The sequence below is a fragment of the Nyctibius grandis genome, chromosome 5 (assembly GCF_013368605.1).
Source record: "Nyctibius grandis isolate bNycGra1 chromosome 5, bNycGra1.pri, whole genome shotgun sequence".
Classification (NCBI taxonomy): domain Eukaryota; kingdom Metazoa; phylum Chordata; class Aves; order Nyctibiiformes; family Nyctibiidae; genus Nyctibius; species Nyctibius grandis.
Window position 1 is genome coordinate 68,379,645 of NC_090662.1, and position 20,912 is coordinate 68,400,556.

The 20,912-nt window shown below is 43.2% G+C and overlaps 1 protein-coding gene across 3 annotated transcripts in view; it reads left to right on the forward strand.

Moving 5' to 3' along the window:
• Nucleotides 1–20,912, forward strand: part of CREB3L2 (cAMP responsive element binding protein 3 like 2) — an 87,610-nt gene that overhangs the window by 45,613 nt on the left and 21,085 nt on the right. For 2 of the 3 annotated variants that reach the window (XR_011048224.1, XM_068401364.1), the window contains exons 2-6: nt 955–1,171; nt 15,316–15,482; nt 17,062–17,149; nt 19,303–19,484; nt 20,150–20,296. Coding sequence is in view for 2 of the 3 variants with exons in the window: in XM_068401364.1 (XP_068257465.1) it covers nt 955–1,171; nt 15,316–15,482; nt 17,062–17,149; nt 19,303–19,484; nt 20,150–20,296 (801 nt within the window). In the remaining variant the exon portion in view is untranslated. The remainder of the gene's footprint in view (nt 1–954; nt 1,172–15,315; nt 15,483–17,061; nt 17,150–19,302; nt 19,485–20,149; nt 20,297–20,912) is intronic. The other variant, XM_068401365.1, reaches the window with a different exon arrangement.

A 20,912-nucleotide genomic window follows, 5' to 3' on the forward strand; every position in this document is an offset into this window, starting at 1 on the left:
ATGAGCAGGAATGGTTTTTTGCGGTTCAGTTTCTTGATCTGTCAAAAATGTAGTTTTCTGACATTGGAAACAAAACCAAGAAGAGATGCAGAGTTTTTGGCTATTGATAGGAACTGCATTGGAGTCTCAAGGAAGTAGATTGCAAGATTTGGTTTGTGCTCATTTTGAATAAGAAAAAAAACACAAAGTTATCCTACAACATACAGCCATAACATACACTGTCAGTGTAATGAATTCAGTGTAATAGATGAAGTGGTAATTAGTACTGGCTGTCAGGAGCTGTAGCTCTGGGGTCTAGAAGCTGGATATAGGCTTTAGTCCTAGAGGAAATGTGACTTCTAAAATAGATAAGTCAGCCAGAAAACCTGTTTTATAGCAAGTGTTAATTCCTTGGCTGGGGATGTGCATTGACCTGTTTTCCTAGAGTGTGCTGTATGTTCTGCGCAGCTAAAATAGCCATACGTGGTGTCGGAGTCTGTGTCTGAGTGTTTCCTTTTTCTTCTCTGCTTCAGTGAACATTAACCCAATATGTTCCGTTCCGCACACAAAGTGTTCTGGTGATAAATCCTGCAGGACTTTTCATGCTATCTGGGTGAAATGTGCTTTCCTGTTTTTGGTGGCGTGCTGTAGTGAGTACCTTTTGGCAGGGCAGGGAGGAGGAGTCTGCTTCAGGACATGACTACCATGCTTCTATTTTCTGTTTTCATTGCAAATTAATCACAGGCTCTTCTGTTGTAATGTATGCTTCTGAGAGGACTTTTGTTCTAGCTGTAGCTCTTCAGCTTGAAGTAGTGATTGGAGGAGAAGGTCCTTAGGCAGGGCTGGCAGATCCTGCTGCTGACTGGCACGGATGCCTGGTGCAGATACTGGAATTGTTCTGATCAATGTTCTCCTGTTGTTGGCATGACAGACAGGCAAGGAGATAAACTATTCCCCCCATTTTTATCTCCACAGCACTTCACAGAGTTTCTGGATGAGTTTTCACCCGATGTCCTAGGCCAGCTCTTGAATGATCCCTTCTTGTCTGAGAAGAATGAAATAATGGAAGTGGAACTGTCTCCGGCATCCCCAGCGCCTCTAATCCAGGCAGAACACAGCTACTCTCTCTGCGGGGACTCTCGTCCCCAGTCTCCCTTGACCCACATCTCGGCCGATGACAACTTTAATGAAGGTAGTACGCACTGAGCCCTTGGTTGTTAGTCATGATGATGCAGTAATGAAATGTTCCTGGTGGGGTGATGATGCACTAAGGGTGCATGTGAATGTTCTTTACTAATTGATATACCTACAATTAAATCACTTAAGACTGCAGGCATTGTGAATAAAGAAACTTGTCCATAGACAGGGAAATTGTGCCCAGCAGAAGTTACTAACTTTGCACTGTAAACTTTTTGAATTAGAAGTAAAGTGCCCATCAAAAAGAAATGGGAGAAGAGCCAGAAATACACTTGTTTCCGTGTATCTGAATCTGTGATTGTTGAAGAAATATGGAGACTGATAAACCAAATGAGTCAAATGAGGGCTACCATGAAGTCTGTGTACTGTAGAACATGACTTGTAAGGAAAGGGTGAGGTGGGTTTTATTTGGTCTTCTGGAGAAAAGGCAAAGGGGAGATCTGATTGCTGTCTAAGGCTACCTGGTGAAAGGGTGCAGAGACAACAAAGCTGGACTCCTCTGAGATACACAGTGATAGCACGAGAGGTAATGGTTGCAAGTCGCAGGAAAGGAAATTCCAGGTGGGTGTTAGGAAAATAATTTTCACCGTGACAGTGGGTCAGACATTTGAACAGGTGTTCAGAGAGACTGTGAAGTCTTCATCTGTGGAGATATTCAAAGCTGAGCTAGGCAAGGCTCTGAGCAACCTGATCCAAATTTGCCATACTCTGAATGAGGAGTTGGGCGAGATGGTCTCCAGAGGTCCCTTCAAAGCTACATAATTGCAGGTTTATTGAAAATGAACAAACCAACCTTTTAAGCTACACTTATTTTTCAGTAGCGAGTATCTGGAGCTTTCTGGTATCCCAAAATGAAAATCAGGTCATCTTATTTATGTTTCTAAATACATGTGTAGGAATGTAACTTCAGGTGCTTCCCCAGTCTTAAAACCTGTCTTGCTGAAGTCCTAAGGTTTTTTTTCCTTTTTAGAAAATAAAAAAAAAAAAGCAAAGAAAAAAATAATGCCCATCAAGAAGTCACTGGTGATCTTGTAAAGATGTAACTGCAATTTTTATAGATTCTGTGGTTGTGGGAAATGGCGATGCATAGAAAATGATGAAAACCAACAGTGTTTTTTAGCAGTTCTCTTTAATTCAGCAGTTATGAACATCTGGAGGGGAAAAAAAGGAAATGCAGGAATGGTGGGAGGAAGAGATACAACCTGCTTGTTCTGGCGTGAAAACGCCTGCTGGCAGGAAGGGGAGTTCAAGGTAAAAGTTAGTGGTTGGCAGAGGGGCAAGGCCATGAATATCCAGTAACTATTAGGAATAATCACCATGGCAGACTTTCACTCCTAATAATTGGTTTATGTCTTCAACACTAGCTTTACAGTGAAAAGCAGCAGAGTACTAAGCTGCATCACAATAAAAGGGAGAGAGATTATGTTTAAGCATTAACAAGCTAAGCTATTTATGAAGATCCACCAGGACATGAGTTTTCAAAGGCTGACAGTTTTGTAGTCCGAAGTGCTTCGTTAAAACAAGATGCTGTATGTTAGAGATTTCACAAGAGGACAACTAATGAACCTGTGAGAAGTCTTTTCAATGTGAGACAGGGGTTTTGGAGATTATCTGGAAACATCATCTACATAAAGACTTCCCATTTTATATTTCCTAACTGTTTTATGTGAATATCTTTAAATTAATACATATGGGAGATATTAGTTGTGGCAAGAGAAACAAGCACAGGAAACTTCAGAAACCAAGCTTTTCTGGAAGTTAATAGGGAGAAGCTTCAAACTAGGCTAAAAGTGAGAGGAGTTTCCTTTGGGGAAAAATCCTGAAAAAATTCATACTGCTGAGACCACTGGCTAATTAACAGAGCTCTAGTCAAACGATGTTTTAAAAAGCCAAGAAACATTAACAAGGGGGTTTAAAAATAGAAAATGAATGGCAAACATTTCATCTGTTCCCTCTGCAGAGTGTTTCATAAGAGAGGAGGAGGAGTTGTTCTTGGTGTTTGGGATTTTATTTAATCCTAACCCTGGAATCATGCTCATGACCTTTCAATACCTATCGACTTCAAAACAGTGAAGCTCAGAGAAATACTTGAGGACATTGCAGAATCACAGTTAACATGGCTGTCTGATAGATATTCAAAGGCATCACCCTGATGATTTTTCAGTCCTTGAGACTGTGAGAGCAGGAGAGGGGGGTTTTGTGGGTGGCAATAGTGCAGGGTTTGTTGACACTGAAGATCGAAAGCATCTCCATTGTTAGACGGTGGAGGTACACAGTCCTTCTGACAGCTCTGGTGGGCGCCAGTACCCTTCATGGAGTTAAAGGGACAGATACTGGGAGCACCAGCGTCCTTTTGGGAGCAGGAGGTACAGGGTGTGGAAGGGGAGGTCCATGTGCTCCAGCATGTTCTCTCACTGCCGGGGAACTGGGAGTTGTTCTGTGGAGTGTCAGGGGCTGAGAAACGAGGTTGGCGGAGGGACTTGGAACATGCAAAAAATGTACATTCTCCAAACAACCACCCCACTGGGCAGAATGGTAAACTCTTACAGCTGTCATGTTTTCATGGTTTTTCCATGGTGAGGCTTCATGATTCTGCAGGACCCTGTCCTGCAGGTCTGGGAGTAGAAGCAGGCTAGTGAAGAGGCTTATGCATGACACTTGCATGCGTGTGTGCACGCATGCTATGGACATGCGTGCTGTGGACCTATGTGCCTGCGGTCAGCAGCAGTGTGAGGAGGAGGAGGATGGCACAGAGCAGTTAAGTGGGGTCTGGATGCAGTTTCAGAGCCCCAGAGTATGGGGAGGCTGAGGAAAAGGCCTGTCTTGTTAGGCACATGATCTTCAAGACAGATTTAAACCGTTCATTGTCTATTTTTGCTTTTGTTTTTTCCCCTGCCAAGTCTCCGACAACCTTACTGAAAATGTTATTTAATGTTTCCTTTCAGCCTTTTCGGTGGAGTGAATGATTGCTCTGATTCCATAAGCACCTTCTTGCCCACTGTTGCAGGGGAACAATTAACTTCTGCTGCGAGCCGTTCTTGTTGGCTACTACCCGGCTGTTACCACAATTTCTGCAATCGATAAATTCATGTAATTGTAAATCTTGTATAAAGTTTTTTTAAAAAGTGCTAGAAGCGTAAAACCTGGCAAGCTCATAAGCCTGGGTTTAACTCTTCCGAGAAGTCCTGTTGACCTCAAGGTCAGAACGTGTTTAAGCGTCCATAAGATCATGGTCCCAACACTGGTTTTCCCCAGTTATTCGCTCTTCTGACTTCACTGTATTGAGGTTATTTCCCCAGTTTTGTGCAGAAGAACTTTTCTGAATACTCACAGGTTGTTGCTCGTGTGGGGTCTCTGAAGGTATCAGTTGCTAAATCTCCAGCTTATGAAAGCATTGGCAAGAGTAACTATTTTAAAGGATATGTGTGCAGGACATCTGGCATTTAGTTGTTTAGTTGTTCCCCCCCCCGAGAATCTATTCTTATATTCAATTTTGCATAAACTTTTAAGACTAAAGATACTAGAGAGAGAGAGATTTATAGGCCTGACCTGCTTGATTGCAGCTGGCTGACCATGGACTTTTGTTTGCCTGAACTGGTGAATAAGGCATCTGGCCTGGGGAGGGCTCCAGGCTGTAACATGAAAAAGGAGGCTGTGTCCCGTGTACTGATGATCCACACTGGTTGTGCTGCTGCCTCTCTCACAGCAGGTTTCCGCTTTCTAGTTGTGAGCCCTGGGGTTTTTGAGACAACTGCAGGGTAGCTGTGGAGAAGCACAGTGGGTAGTTGTGAAGTGGAAAATGCTTTTTGTAAGAGAATGAAGAAGCTGAGAGGGGAGGTTGAGAATAGGGCTGCTGGATAAGGGAGACCTCGTGCTGTTCATCAGGGCCTTTTGGGGCACAGATTTGCTTCTGACAGTTGTAAACGGTTAGGGAAAAAAGCTTTTATTTTCTATCACAGTCAGTGCGTGTCTGTCTTCAGTTTTCCACTCTCTGCAGCCTTTTGGAAAGGGAGGGCTGTGGGTCACACAGCCAGGGGCAAGGCAAGACCCGAGTTTCAGCAGGGACTATGGTTAGCCTCCTATGTGACTTGAGTTGTGAGTCTAGGGTTCTTCCCTGCCCTCCCATGCTTCATCTTGTCAGCTGTAGGCACAAACTTTAGGATAGTTTCTGCCCTTTGTTTTGGACCTGTGACATCCATAGGCAAGAACCAAGTACAAGTATTACTGAGGGGCTGGTGTGCAGCAGGAACGTGGAGGCAGAGGCTGCAGCATCTGCGTGAGGCTCTTCATCCTCTGGAATCAGCTCAAATGATGGGAATGGTTCGCAGTGTGTGTGTGTTTGGTTTTCATGTTTTTTTTACTTTGCAAGCCTGGCAGGGCAGAGACAGTGGACAACCGACTAGTCATTTGTATGGTTTCTCTCCTCAAATTGTGGCCAGGTGGCTGGGTGTGTTCCTTTCCCCATCCCCCGAGGGCTCTGCTTTTGAGACTAGTCTTGGTCCCCACCTGCCCCTCCTGTTCGTGCTTTCCTGCTCAGGAATGCTTTGAAGTTACTCTTGGATTTGAAGCGGCTTGCCTTAGCTAAAGGTTTGACAGAGTGATTGCAGAAGTGGTATGCTTCTATTTTACGCTTAGCTGTGACAAAACTGGGGCTGGCCCCAGAATGTAACCTGTATTGTTGTTGGGTCTTTTACTGCTGAGGTTATGTTTTCCTGTAATGTGCTTTTAAAACTTAAATTTTCTTTTTAAACTTCAACTTGACCTCCGTACATGGTTTGAAAAAGAAAAAAAACCAAACAAACAAGAAACCCAAAACAAACGAAACCCCAAAAATCATTGTATATGGCTTCCACTTCTCCAGAGCAAATGGCCCTTCAATGATAAATCCAGCCCTCATCAGTGTCGTGTGCTGTCTCGTCGTGTAGAGGCATCTGTGGACTTGAGGATCAGGGCGGTCTTTATACATTTTATACGTATACATATATACACACACATAATATATATGCATATATATGGTCTATATATGTCATAATATATTTATTATGTAAAGTAGGTTATATTAGATATCCTATTTTTTTTATATAGATTATATATAGAGAGAGATGCATTGTCCTGCTTCTGCCTGTTTTTCTCCAAATACTGAATCAGTGAAATGTGAACAATGAAAACAGAACCTCCTCTGCCCTGACTTTAAAGAAAATGGAACTAGACAAAGAAATTCACTTGTGTTTTGAAAAGATGCTGTCAAAGCCATACTGATAATTTTTGCGAGTACATTCCAATGCAACTCTTTTCCTGTGTGGGTTTTTTATTTTCATGTGTTTATTTAAGAAATGGGGAGGAAGCCATTTGGTGGTAATAGGCTGTATTTGAGTAATTTTTATGTGGAAAGGCAGGAGTCAGTCTTGTCAGCTTCTGCAGTTTTAAAGGATGAGAAGACTTTTGAGCTTTTATATGTCCAAGGTTCAAAATCTCAGCAGGTCACTCTGAATCAAGCCTGTAACTTTTACATGGGCAGCAGTGTGTCTGAAAAATGTCAGTTTTGATTTAAAGATGGGCATTTTGGTGGTTACTTATGCTTACTGTTAATAATTGACAACTTTATTTGCAGTCAGACCTCCTTTAGCTTCCAGTTCCACACATGAGATCTTTTTATGACCTTTACCCCTGCTGGAGTAAAGAACCATCTGCTCACAGAAACCTCTTTCACCAGGTGTTTGTAGGCTGTGATTCAGTTCCCTCTTGATTTCTGCTTGGATACAGCTTAAATGAACCACACTTCTTTGGTGTTTCCCTATATGGGATATCTTCTGGACATTGAGAGGCTATTCTTGCAGTTTCTTTCTAAACAAAGGAACATTTGCAATTCCTTTTCAAAACTGTGTAAAGTGACCACAGGAGTTCATTTCCCAGGAATAGTTTCCCTAATGATGAATATTAGGGGAATACTCCACCCACTTCCAGTCCTGCTGTTTCTGAAACCAGTGATCTCATTCTCTTTTAGCTGTAGTGTTGCACTGGGAGTTAATGCTCAGTTATTTGCTGTGAGCATTGAGTCCTTTTAATGTGCGTCAAAGCCTGATTGCTGCTGTAATATGGATATCCCTTCACAATATCCACGTGGGGAGAAAAATTCAGAAGGGTGAGAGAGAACTGTTTTATTTGAACACAGTGTTGCTGTGGATAATTTTCACATATCTTGAAACAAAACAAAAAACCTTACATGATCTTTTATACGACATCTAATAGTATCAAGCATTAAGGCTGTAAATCCAGGCTACCACCTCAGTCTGTCCCTCACTCCTGTGTATATAAAGGGTGATGCTATAAAAATAACATTTTTCTACCACTAAGCAAAATAATTAAAAACATCACGGACTGTGTCCCAGCTGACAGCTATGCTTGTGTAAAGTCTTAGGCTGAAGAGGGGTTAAAGCAGAACCTGTAACCCTGAGACAGTCTCCTGGCTGGTTTTACATGACAAGATGATTCTGATTGAAAACTATCAAATTCTCCGCAGGAGAGACAGTATTGACCCTGGTTGTTTAGGTATGTGAGGAACTATGTGTCCTTGTTTCTATCTTAATAACTTCGATAATGATACAAATAATCTGTGGGTTTTAGATGAACTCCGTGCCGCTCAAAGGGGGGATGCAGATACAACTAATGATCCTTTGTTAGGAGAAAGGCTGCTTCTGCTGTGCGTTGTGATCACTATGTATCGCTGCTGCTCATCTTTGCCTATTTATTTAATTTTCCCTTCCTGGCACTTTGAAAAGGACCCCAATGTTTGGTAGTCAAACAGTATCTCCTTTGTCAAGACTGTTTCGAGGGCTTTGGTTTCATTATTTGTGGTGGGAGTGTGTGTGCACACTGGGAGGGGGAAGTGCCATCTGGAAAATCTGTAAGAGAAACTGTTTGTCGATGAATGTGGGCTCTCACCTCATGGAGGAGGCGGGGGGTGGCAGGAGTGGTGCTGGAGTTCAGCATTTCAGGCATGATAAACGGGGCTTGTGTCTGCCAGGGGGTGTTATGTGAACCCAGGACTGGGCACTGGGGACAGTGCAAGCCCAGGGGGAAGACAAGGAAGCAGTTATTCCTCCAGAAAAGTCCAACTTGCCTTTGGGAGGCTGGAAAGTCTCAGAGTGCAGAGCTGGGGATGCTGAACTTCCCTGTGAGTGGCATGTCCAGCAGCATGCCTGGAATCAGTGCATCAGCAGAGGCCCTTTCAGGTTCGTGGTGGGGTGTTTCTGCTGACAGAGAGCGAGTGGCCGTTTCCCCCACAAACAAGTCATGAGCCTCTTCCAGGAGGTGTTTTCCCCTTGCAGTTAGCCAGCTCCCAGTTTGCAGCTGTATTTCTGTAGTGTAGAGCTAGTGAGCACTCATAAGTCCTGCTGCTAGCTGTATAGGGGCGGCGACCTCAGAGGCAGGATCCAGGCAAGGACCAAAGACTTGTCCAAAGTACAGCTTTTTAAGTGTGGACCCTTAGTGCAAGTTTAAGCGCCATCCGAGTCAAAAAGTGTCTTATTAACATGTGATGAGCCGAGTCTGAGACTGCATACTGTTGTACATGGCACGGCTGTGCAGAAGCCTTGCGGGCTGTGCATCCAAACCCTGTGGTTCATGATGGCAGTACAAGGTCTGTCACAGACCAGAAGGAATTAGTTGAATCCCTTTTGCTCAAATCCATGACAGAGCTGAAGAGGGGGATTATTTAAATACACTTGGCTGGAGAACAGGTTGACTCATAAGCGATCTTCTCGCATTACCCCATCCAGAGATGTCTCTTCTGATACCTGTGCAAAGCACATTGACTGTTAGTCTGTTGTGGTCTCCTTAAGTTTATGGTTTTGTCTTTCTCTAGCTGTTTTATCTGTTGCTTGGACAGTGAACTCTCAAGGAGGCAAGAGCTGCCTCTTCATTCTGCTTATACAGATAAGGATATCCCTTGATGCTTCTACATTTGCAGGCTTGTTTCAGATGACATGCAGTGCATTCATCTGTTTGCTGTGCGATTACGATCTGTCATGGTGGTAATGGTGGTATGTGTTTTGGGTTTTTTTTCCCTTCAAGATTAGGTTCAGTGGTACACCCCTCACGTGGGTTTGTTTACCTAGTAGCGCTGCCTTCCTTTTTACTGTGAAAATCATGTTGTTTCTTTGAAAACTTGTGTTCTCTTTATTTGGAAGGGGTGAGGGAGAGATACAGAGTGCATCTCTAATTTCATTTATTTAAAAATACACAGCAGCTCACTGATGCATCTTGGTTATCCATGCAAAAAGTGTCTCTGATAAACTCGTTAATGAATGGTGCTGAAATGAATGTGGGGAGCAAGGGAGATCTTTTTAGTTATTTTGTAAGCTCTGTTTCTCTGTACATCTGTCACAGAGGGTGAGATTTAGTGAATGCTGGAGAAGATTTACTTTTTCTCAGGAAAGGAGGTGATATGTTGGACAAGATTGAAGAATTAGTTGGGTAGAATAACACTGGACAGAAATAATTAAAAAAAGGAAAGCAAAACTCACTGGGAACTCTGATATTAAAAAAACTGTACAGTTGAAGTAAGCATTTTTGAGCTTATTTTCCACTTTTCCTACCCTGCCGTCCAATAATATTATATGGAACAAGGAAAGAAGCAAAATGTTGCAGTTCTTCAGAGGAATATGAGTATCCTAGAAAGCTGCACATGGTGTTGTTAAGAGGCTATGTTTAGTTTTTTTGTATCTATATATAAATACATATAAGTTAAAAATGTTTTTTAACAAATACACAAGTAGTATATATTAATTCTGCCATGTACAAACACAGCCCTTCTTGGTTGTGTGTTTTTCATGTATGCCTAAATCACACATACTGATTATTGCTACAGCTGTGATGCTTCAAGGAGCACTGAAATCCATTTCTGTGGAAAACTATCATCATAATGTATGTGGTGTGCACCATAGAGAGAAGTTGACTTGGGTGTGTTGTGCACCCAAAGCCAAGCACTTGTGCATAACTCTGTCTTCATAATGGACTTTAAAGATCTTAAGCTTTCATTGTGCAAAATGTTGCACAGCCTTTTCCCTTTTGGGTGTAGTGATCGGGAGAAAGGAAAGTGAAAAGGGAAAGTCAGCTTGTGGTTTGTTGAGTAGATCCTACTAGCACTGCCTATCTTAACTGCAGATGGTGGAACCTGGGGCAGGATTAGGGCCTCTGAAATAAAGACAGAGGACAGAAATAGTTTGTTTGCTACTTGGACACCTTGCTGTAGATATACGCGATGTGCAGTTCTTACACTTACAGTACTAAGGGAATTATGTCCCATTTTGAGCTTCCTCTCCTGCATTATCATCTACACAGCATCTTACAACATGTCATATCTGGGACCAAGCTGGACTCGTGATAAGCGCAGCTGGTAAAGAAGAGGACATGTTTATTTTTTTCTATCAGTGAGAACTTTGCTCAGTACACTGATTGAGCTTACTTTGGCACTTTGTGAGGCTCTTGCCTTTTTTTTTTTTTTTTTTTTTTTAAAGAACGTGGAAGATGCATGCTAAACAAGATTCTGCAGGAGAAGTGGGACAAGCTTGATGACAGGAGCAGCACACAAAAACTTTCCGAAGAAATGTAATTTTAGTCTTGGACACAGAAGAGAAGATCTTAGATGCATGTGTCACAAACCCTGGGTTGCTGTGATGAATGGGCTTTTTGGATGTTTGATTTGAAACTGACATTCAACTAGCAGAAGTAGCCACACCTGAAAACTCAATGCATACTGTGTTTTGATAAAGTATAGTAACAGTGGTAAATCATCTGAAAAATCCAATTCCAGTTGTCTCCAGTCAGCTACTTTAAATTACCTGATATTTTTTGGCCTTAATCTCTCTATGGCTTACTTGAATTTTCAGGACCACTGTGGAAATTATTTGAAGTTGGTGAAGCTTTTTGATTGTGCCCTAGGAGGGAATTAAACAGCTGTGTGGGAATAGAGTTTGAATTGATTTGGTGAAGGAGAGATGAGGCTGTGCATGAGACAATGAGAATAACAAAACATGGTATAGCTTCTCAGTTAAGGGAGCACTATGCATTCTGCATCTTAGCTAACACACAGGTTCTGCAGAGAAATTGTTTGATCACTTATCAAAAAAATCCTATTTTTAGGTGTATGTAAAGTGCAAAAATACAGTGAATTAAACCTTCATAGGTATTGCTTAATACCCGGGTGCTTTGTGACATTAATGTCAAGTTAACATATTCCGTATGTGGAATTTAACAGTGCTAGTGTGTCGCACATAGAAGTGTTAGCTGGGATGTTGCTAAGTGCTGTGTAGACTCCTTAAATGGCATATTTCATGTGCCAAAATGCCTAGCATTCATGGACTTATGAAAGGGTAGGTGGAGTGCTCCTCATCTAGTCATTGTGTGCGATAGAGCTCTGAAGTTCATAGGAAGTTTTAGTGGGGGTAAAGCAGCTGGTATAATTTGTTCAACAGTCAGGATTTTGAAGCCTGAGAAGAGTTTTCTAACAACCAAAGTGACCATTTTTAGCATATGGCTTTTTCTAGCCATTTGAATAGCTAAATCTCTTGTTCAGGCTTTCTTCTCTTTATATCTGAATGGTTTGCAGTTCTATTTTATCTCACCTTAGCAATGCAGTTTTGCCCTATTCATACCCATCTAGAATATTGTCACCAAGATCATTTTCTCAGCCTTTAGTTTTGGACTCTGTCTCAATAGTTCATGTGTACCTCCTTGATCATGTCAAATATAAATATAAATAGAAACACTCACCTTCAGTTTCTTGAAACCAGTCATCTACTCTTTCCACAGCATGTCTTGCACGGTTTGGAGAAGACACCTCCCTTCTGCTCCGGTGGGTCCCTTAAGCCAGCCTCCATTGCCCTTTAATTTCAATATTTCACGTGCACTTTCTTGCTTGTTTTCATTATTCCATAAGATCTCTCGTGGTTCTTTGTACCCCTCCATAAGAAATACTGTTGTCTTGGAGGGTGTGCCATGCCTCTCAGTATGACCAGTATTCTGTAGCCTGCTCAATTTTCCACCTCTTTGCCTAAATTTGTCTGGTTTTGTCCAGCATTCTCACTGGGGCAAGGGCTGCCACTTTGTTTGGCTAGTACAGTACTTGGCAGAGTAAACTGAGGTGCTTAGGGGCTATTATAAGAATAAACTAAGAATGTTTTTCAGATGATGTCAATGTGCTGTGGTCAGGAAGAGGAGAAAGGATAGTGGGAAATGTCCTTGCAGCTCTCTTGGAGCAGAGGAGAGGTTGCTGGTGACTTCAGAAGCTGGAATGTGTCAAAAGAAAGTAACTCGTTGCACAACATCATTGATCATGATAGTGAATGTGTAACAGCGGCTTGGAAAAAGTGGGGAGAGGGGAGTATCAAGGTGGGATTCTACCAGTGTGTTGCACCGTCCCTTCCTTTCACAGGGTTGTTCATCTGGAATGACAGCTGTCACCATGCATCGTAAGAGGTAGTGTCAAAAAAGTGTTAGATGCAGTTCTTCAAAGTTACCTCAGTGTTAAATGAAGCGTGTTGCTGCTGCTGAAAACCATCCGTAACTCTACAAACTGGTTAGACTGGCTTTAAAGCCTAGAATAACTCCGAGCAGTTTGTGCGGATCTAAGTGGTGATGGCAGGGATGTCAGGTTAATCAGCAAAGTCAGGTTCTAGAGGAGTAAAATGACCGGCAGCGTATCTTCCTGTCTTACAGCAGCTGAATCCTCGTGATGAGTCTGGGGATTAGAGGTGATAAACATCACGAAGTGCAGCCTTAGAGGACATGCCCTGTTTTGCTGGTCACCCATGGCTAGATTTCTCTTCTACTTGCATGATGATACAAATCTCAGAAAGTTCAGGGCTAATTACTTGGTTCACTGACAGCTCTCATTTGTACGTAGCCTTCCCTCCCACAGGGATTGTAAAGTAGATTACAGAGCATAGCGCTGCCACTGTGTAGCTCGACCCAGAGGTGCGAGAGGCATCAAGTGGAGGCTCTGCACAACACGATGTGGGGGAGGTTTTGGCAGAAGTTATCCAAACAAGAATTTGAAAGTTGTATTTGCCAAGGGGTTCTGGATTTCCAGGCAAAGATACCACTTTAAAGCTCTTATCTGAATGATCCACACACAGCAAGCTAGAGGGAGTCCATGGATCCACTGAATATTTCATTGCAGTCAGCAGGGAGGGAGCTGCGCTCTCCTGTTTGTGAGTAGAGAGGCTCAGGGAGGGTTGAAAGAGAGCAACGTCCTCTTTCCGGAGTTAATATTTAGACAATGCTACCTCTTTTTTTTCATAAATACTTCTATTTTTATATTTCTGCATTTCCCAGAAAGCTCTGGGAGTAAGCCCTCCAGGACCTTAAATACGGTGTTTAGCCCTTGCTGTACAGTTACTTCTCTTGGCAGAGCTGTTTTCACTGTTCTTGAGCTTCTGATTACAGGATATGCATTTTCCATTTTTAATTCCTTGGTGTGTCTTTACTCAAATTACCTCCTTCCTTGCCAGCGGTGGAGGTTAGGTCCCACCGCAAAGTAATTACTAGCACTGGAGATGTACATACTTCTCCCTTCTTCCAGTCACCCAGCTTGTGCCCAGTGCCTGTGTGCCGTATGCGTGTGTGGTCTTAATAGCAAGGGCAGACAGCAGCACAGAGGCCATGAGCCCACTCTTATTTTTGTTACCTGTTTGCAGCTAAACTCTGTTGACATCTCACCAGCTTGGTACGTTCAGATGTGTAGGGGTCTTGTGTCAGCCTTGCAGACTGCTGGTGGCACAGCCACAGGACTGTGGCTGCCTCCCACGGTGCTGATGCAGCATGCAGTTAATTCGAAGCTTGGTTGCTGTTTACTAGCCATGCTGTGTACGTGCTTGCTCTCTGCTTTAATTCTGTATATGCAGTAGATACTCTGTATAAAGGCAGGAGAAAGCTTTGAAAGAAACATCAACACTCTTTTCTCTTATGTACATTTGGCCTCAGATTCCAGCTGCTTGATTTATGGACGTGCTTCTCGCAACTGCTGACGAGTTGTGGCAGAGGACTGTGCTGTACGCTGTTGGGATGCAGTACAGCTGGTATAGGGTACTCTCCTGCAAGAGAAAAGAACTTATATGACTGAACTCTAGCAATAGGGATGGGATTTTTTTAAGGCAGAATTGCAACAGCCAAAAATGCATTTGATTTTTTTTTTTTAAGTGGGGTTGTTAGTAGCCTCGTGGAATTGTTTTAAAGGTTGAGTCCTTCCAAGTTCTTGATCCTCTATCATGCTTTAGACCTAGGAGAATAAGTCCTTTTTCAGCAAGCCAAACAGTGGCTGCCTCATGAATGGAAATGGGGAGCCACCAGCTTACCATGCCAACCTTCTTCCAGTTTGTGACAGTGCAAGGCAAACCTTTCAGCTTCATCCAGTGAAAAGTTGTGTGGCTTTCTCCTGATTAGTGAGCTTGCAGTAAGTGGGGCTAGGGGACAATTCTGCCAACATGTGATGCACGTTTCATTGCTGCCATTCAAAATATGCATCCTGTGCTGTGACTTCCAGAGGCTTTGGGGAGGAGATTAGCATGATCACCACAGCACTGGTGCTACTGTGAAATCATCAAAGCCTTTATCCTCTTTTATACTTACTAAATGAATCCTTAGGGGGAAATTTTTGAAGTTGAGAGCGTGAAAAATCCTTTGTTCTTAAAAGTATAATATCACCGCTCTGGCTATTTGATGATTGCAAGCACTAGAAGGAGCAGAAGTCTGGCTAAATGCTGTCTCTACATGGAGGAATAAAATTGAGTCAGCACGCATTAGCATTGTAGGACATGGCTCTCTGGCTGCTTTACCCAATGGCTTGTTTAGTCTTGTTCTGCTCCGTGTTAGCAGCTTTGGGCAATGTACAGTGATTAGTGCTCTGTGTCTTTCCTCACCGCTTTTCTGTATCCTGGGGCTAGGATTAGGTTACAGCCCTGAAATGGCACGCTTGTCTGCATTGACTGAGAGCTGAATAGTAAAGGCAGAGTTTTGTTGATAGACTGAAATGCCTTCCGTGTTTGTTTCCCTTCTGTGGAGGAGGGATGACATTATTTTCATTTGTAGTCTTTCTGTCTCTGACCTAAACACGTGCTGTCCAATTTCCTTCCCTGGCAGGTGACCTGGAAAATGAGGAATGGTGTCTGGGTACAGAGCTGACTCCAGCAGCAATAAAGACTGAGCCAGTGTTGTGTGAGACGTCAGGCCTTGCTCCCTCAGTCAGTCTCACCATCACGGCAACATCGCTGGAGGGGGAACAACCTGAGCTACAGACGGATGCCCTGGTACATGCAGTCTTTCTGTTCTCTCTGCACAATTAGCTACAGATCCTCCTAAGACTCTGCATACTAGTGTAGCCTCCTTGGTGCCAAAGTTTGTCCATTCAGGGTGCACACTGCAGTCTGCTTTAATGTTTTTTAACGTTTGCTGGTGTCCCACTGCTGCTGTAAGAGCTTGTGTTTCAAAACACTTACCTGCATCTTCAGGTCTTAATGGCTGGATGCACAACTTTCTCTTCTATGCTAGCCCCAAAGCATGGGGCTCATGTTTTTTGAAAACATTTAAGCAGTTTCTAATAAACCAGTCCCACCTGAACTGACTAACCTATTTGCCCTGTCAAGCCTGTGACAAGCTAAGTGTCTTCCATAATAACTTGCTTTAGTGCTGATGTGCCTTCCCCTAATCAGAACAAGACTCCTTGTCTGAAACGACGAGTTTCCCTGTTTGCCTGCTAAGTCACTTTTGCCAGATCTGTGAAGCTTTGACATTCCGAGCTGCTGCTGCTTCCATACCAGCCTGCATCGTAAGGAGCATTTGTGATGCCTTTCTGACCACAGCTGGAGCAGTCAGTGGGCATTCTCAAGGGCTTAGTTTGGCTGTGGTTGAGTTAAGGAGAATGAACTGCAGCAGCTGATGGCTCACCAGAGTCCCCTGTCAGTGAAGGAAGAAGCATGACTGTTCTCAGTTCCCAGGGTGTGATGTCAGTCCAGGCCGGGTGGAGTTCGTATATGCTGAAAATAAATGTTTCCATTTGGATGTGGATCAGAAATATGTACAACAGAAATTATTTTATGAGAAACTGAAAAAATTGAACACAGGTTTCCCATAATCCTCTTATATAGTCCTGCTGTAGCTTAGGATGCCATGATTTGCAAAGAGTATATTGGGACTAGCTGGTGGCTCATTACCATTACACAGATTAGTTACACAGGCTATTGAGAGAGATTTTGGCTGCAGTGGGCATGCTGATGTGCCAGACTGACTTCCTCAAACCTGGGACTATAGCATTCAGGCAGACTCTAGGCAACAGCTTGGCAGCGTGGTGCCCCAGCCATGTCAACAGGGCAAGCCAGATGTCTTCCAAACTTCAGTCAGTCATGACTGTCTCTTCCTGCTCCTCCGCACCATGAAATGAACTTGGGTCCAATAATCTGGTGGTCAGTGACTGGCACCTTGCTCTTGCTCCCAGACGACAATGGTCTTGAACAGGCTCTCCCCCACTGCCAGGAGTGTTTCTATCTCGCTCAAACAGACTGTGCGGTCCGGCAAATCCTAGCGGCAGCTCTGTGGCTAAGAGAAGTAATTTGAGTGGGTTGCATGCTAGCTTTCAGTCTGAAATGTCATCTTTGAGGCGTAATCTTTTATTTAGCTAAATATAGTAGTAAGAAAAGCTACAGTGGGAGTAGTCAGGGCAGTATTCTCTGTAGCCTGGTTTAGCAAACTGTGTGAAGCAGTTAAAGCTTTGCCTGTAGCAGAGCAGGAGGAAAGGGAAACCTCTCCATTTATGGAGAAGTCATCCTTGTATCCTTCTATTAAGATTTTTGTGCGCTTTGGATTTTCATGTTGTTAATTTCTCTTTCCTAGATGAAACCACTGAGCCAGAAAGTTCTTCCAGAGATTAAATTGGAGCCCCATGAAGTGGATCAGTTCCTGAACCTCTCTTCTAAGGAAGGTCTGTTAATTACCAACCCAAAATGCAGGGGGAGATGACCAGAATGCACAACGAATGTACTTTACCCCAATTAAACATTTGGCTTCGTTGTTCACCATGTTAATCTTTAGGCTGAAGCTGTTGCCTTCTAGGGATTCAACTCAGGCTGCTGAAGAGCCAGCCTCTCTCTGACCCATTTATGTGGTTTTTTTTTTTTTTTTTTTTTTTTTTGCCTTGCTCATCACAAAGCAAATGATCCCTTTTTGTCTGTAGCATATTAACAATTGTACAGATGCTGGAGGGAGCCTGAATCTTTAAAGTCCGGGATTATTTAGGCTGGAAGAGAAATCAGTTTGAGGGGACTTAACTAAAGCATAGAAAACACAGAGAGCATAAGTGGAAACTTTACCATTTTAACCTCTGATACAAAAGCGAAGATGTGAGTTTGTCTGAAATTAAAAGTTAGGTGCATCTGTTTGTAGCTTGTTAGTTTTAACAGAGGTTTTTAAGAACCCCCAGGACCCCTTGGCTCTAATCTATACATGAGGAAGGAGCAGCAATGATCCCTGCCCTGGAAGTTAAACAAGGTTTTGTGACACATAATCTGTCAACCCAAGGAAAGTTTGAAAGAGCCAAATATTTGGGCTGAAATTTGAGCAGATAACTGCATCTCAGTTAGGAACACTTGATACTCTGTTAAGGAATTCATTTGTGTAGGTAAGTAGAACTGCTCTGGGGAGAGAAGCAAATGATGTAGCAGGTGGGAAAAGGGAGGCTATATCTTAAACCAGAGTATAGATTTGATTGCTCAATTTGTGGGATTAAGGGCCTTGCTGTTTTTCAACTGTGTATTTTCTTCTGGCAACTACTAGAGTTAAGATGCTAGACAAAAGAGCTCATATATAATAGGGGTTTTTTTGTTACTGTTTTTCTTCCTTCCTCCCCCACTGCCCATTTGATCTTTCCAACTCAAATTTGCAAAGTATAACAGAAGTGGAAGGTGGCAAATTCAGCCCTGTATCTTCCTACTCCCAATTTTCATTGCTGTAAATTTATCTCAGAGAAAAAAATTACCTAGTTATGGCCGTTTTGGACATCTGCTAAATTGTCTGTGTAATATGAGTAGATGAGACATAGCCCTGTTTCTCTTGGTCCAGACCTATTTGGTCATAAGCAGCACTTTGCTTGCCAATTCTAGCACAGGTTCTTTTGGCTGCAAGTGCAGTAGAAATTAGCTTATGGCCCTGGATAGCACAATGTGAGGTTCCTGTGGTGGTTGCCTAAGCTACTCCTGCTCCATCAGCACATTAAAGTCTTTGCTGTCACTAGGTTATCACTTCCTCCCAGTTGTGCAAAACCACGTTCTTAGGATGTAGACTATTTCACACACACACAGAATCACAGAATCACACACAGAATCACAGAATGTTAGGGATTGGAAGGGACCTCGAAAGATCATCTAGTCCAATCCCCCTGCCGGAGCAGGATTGCCTAGACCATATCACACAGGAACGCGTCCAGGCGGGTTTTGAATGTCTCCAGAGAAGGAGACTCCACAACCTCTCTGGGCAGCCTGTTCCAGTGTTCGGTCACCCTCACCGTAAAGAAGTTTTTCCTCATATTTATGTGGAACCTCCTGTGTTCCAGCTTGCACCCATTGCCCCTTGTCCTGTCAATGGATGTCACGGAATCACAGAATCACAGAATCTCTCCCCTCCCTATTCATATGACACCTTGGATGTGATACCTTCTCATGAAAAATACTGATGATTTGTTTAATCCACAGCAAAGTTAGGAAAGATTATTGTTTTCGGGGAGAAAGCATGATGGCTCAGAGCCCTCTGTTAATGTGGTTTCCCAGGGACAGGGGACTTGTACTGGAGGGCTATACTTAAACCTCAGAGCATTTGGAGAAGCTGAAGTGTAGGTAGAAATGACTGAAGCATATGTGCAGAGCCCTGTTTTGTCTGTTGAACCTAAAGATAGCTGTTGCGTTTCATTCCTCCTTTGGAGACCTGCATGCTCTGAAAATTTTCTGAGTTGCCACTTTTGCTTGATCCATTTTTTAGCAGAGAGTCTTAGTCTTGGAAACTGGGTGGTGGTGGTGGTGGCTCTAGTGGAAATTTAAATCAGCACCTCAAAGCCTTATGTTATATGTCTCTCTTGCTATTTAGCAGTGGATCCCCTGCATTTGCCTCCAACCCCTCCCAGCAGCCATGGCAGTGACTCTGAAGGAGGGCAGAGCCCAGCTAGATCGCTCCCTCCTTCAAGCCCAATCCAACTACAAGCCACGGCTAAAGTGACATCGCGGGCAGCTTCAGCGCTCTCCAATTCCCCTCTCCTGACTGCACCACATGTAAGTTGCACTGGCTTTTTCCAGCATCTATCTATCTGTCGTCTTTTTTTTTTTTTTTTTTTAAATGACTGTTTTTGCCATGGATTTGCTAACTTGCTGTTGTTTTTAGATGAACCCATCTCTGGTCAAATCTGCAGATCCAGTAATTCTTGCTCGCTGGTGTGTTCTGTTCCCACAGAGAACAGCATGTGCTTCTCTAAGTTGAGACAGGGTTCAACAGTGTTATTAGGTTTCTCCCACCATGGATTGTGTTTTGCATTAGGGCCCAGCCCTGCTGGGTTAACCTGTCCCAGGCAGATCTGCATCTGTCCTCTTGTCTTGTTGAAAGCAAGTGGTGATCTTTAGGGAGGGAATTTCAGTAGTGCTTCTTATTTGTCTCTTTCCCTGTTTGAGCCAAGGGAATTTTTACTATTGGCCTCAGTGTGTGCAGGGCTGGGCCGGGAACAACTGTTTTAAGGGAATCCTGTCCCAAAGGTTCAGTCTCTGAATGGAAGCTATCTAAAAAGTCCTCCCCTTCCACGCATTCCCAATTGCAAGAGGCTGCTGTGTTACTGGGCAGAGTCCTCTCTGAAGTGGGAGAGCTGCTGCCTCTCTTCCCTAACACCCTTTTCTCTGGGGCTGTGTGCACTTACTGTTACATTATTTCACTTCTATAATGCTTGCAGAAATTACAGGGGACTGGCCCACTCATCCTGACAGAGGAGGAGAAGAGGACTCTGATAGCAGAGGGATACCCAATCCCTACCAAACTGCCCCTGACAAAAGCAGAGGAGAAAGTGCTGAAAAAAATCCGCAGGAAAATAAAGAATAAGGTAAATGTTAATTAGCTTTGCTGGGTAATTCATACTCATCTTTCATTTAAAAAAATGCTGCAACAATTCTGCAGTGATGGTCTGTGGTACTGTTGAATGCTATAAGGTGTCTTATAACAAAGTGTTTTTCTTTGTTCCTAAACACATCCATCAAATTGTCTGTCACTGTGACAGTGTCCCTCTGTCTAGGTTTTTACCTGAACACGTGAACAATAGAGTATTTAGCAAGCAGGGTATCAAGTTGCTGTTGCTTGGCTCCATTTTAAAAAGAGTACAATCCTACCCTTATGGTAGGCAAAGACCTCTGTGTTCTTTCCATGGTGATGAAGGTGTTCTTTTCCACTGTTTCATGTTTTGAAATCTGACTGTGTATTTCAGTGCCCTAGTCTTTTGATCACTGAATTCCGTGACCTTTAAATGAATGGTTGATACCAAGGCTGTGAAATGCCCTACAAGTCTTTTCTTTCTTTCAACATGGGGAAGAGCTAGTGATAGGGAGGAAAGCATTTTTCTTCAAACCTGGCTAGCTCACTTGTTTTAGGGGATATTAGCACGTCTTTGAAGGTTAATGCATTCTGTTACTGGTTTTGCAGATAGAGGTGTAGATTTGCCTACA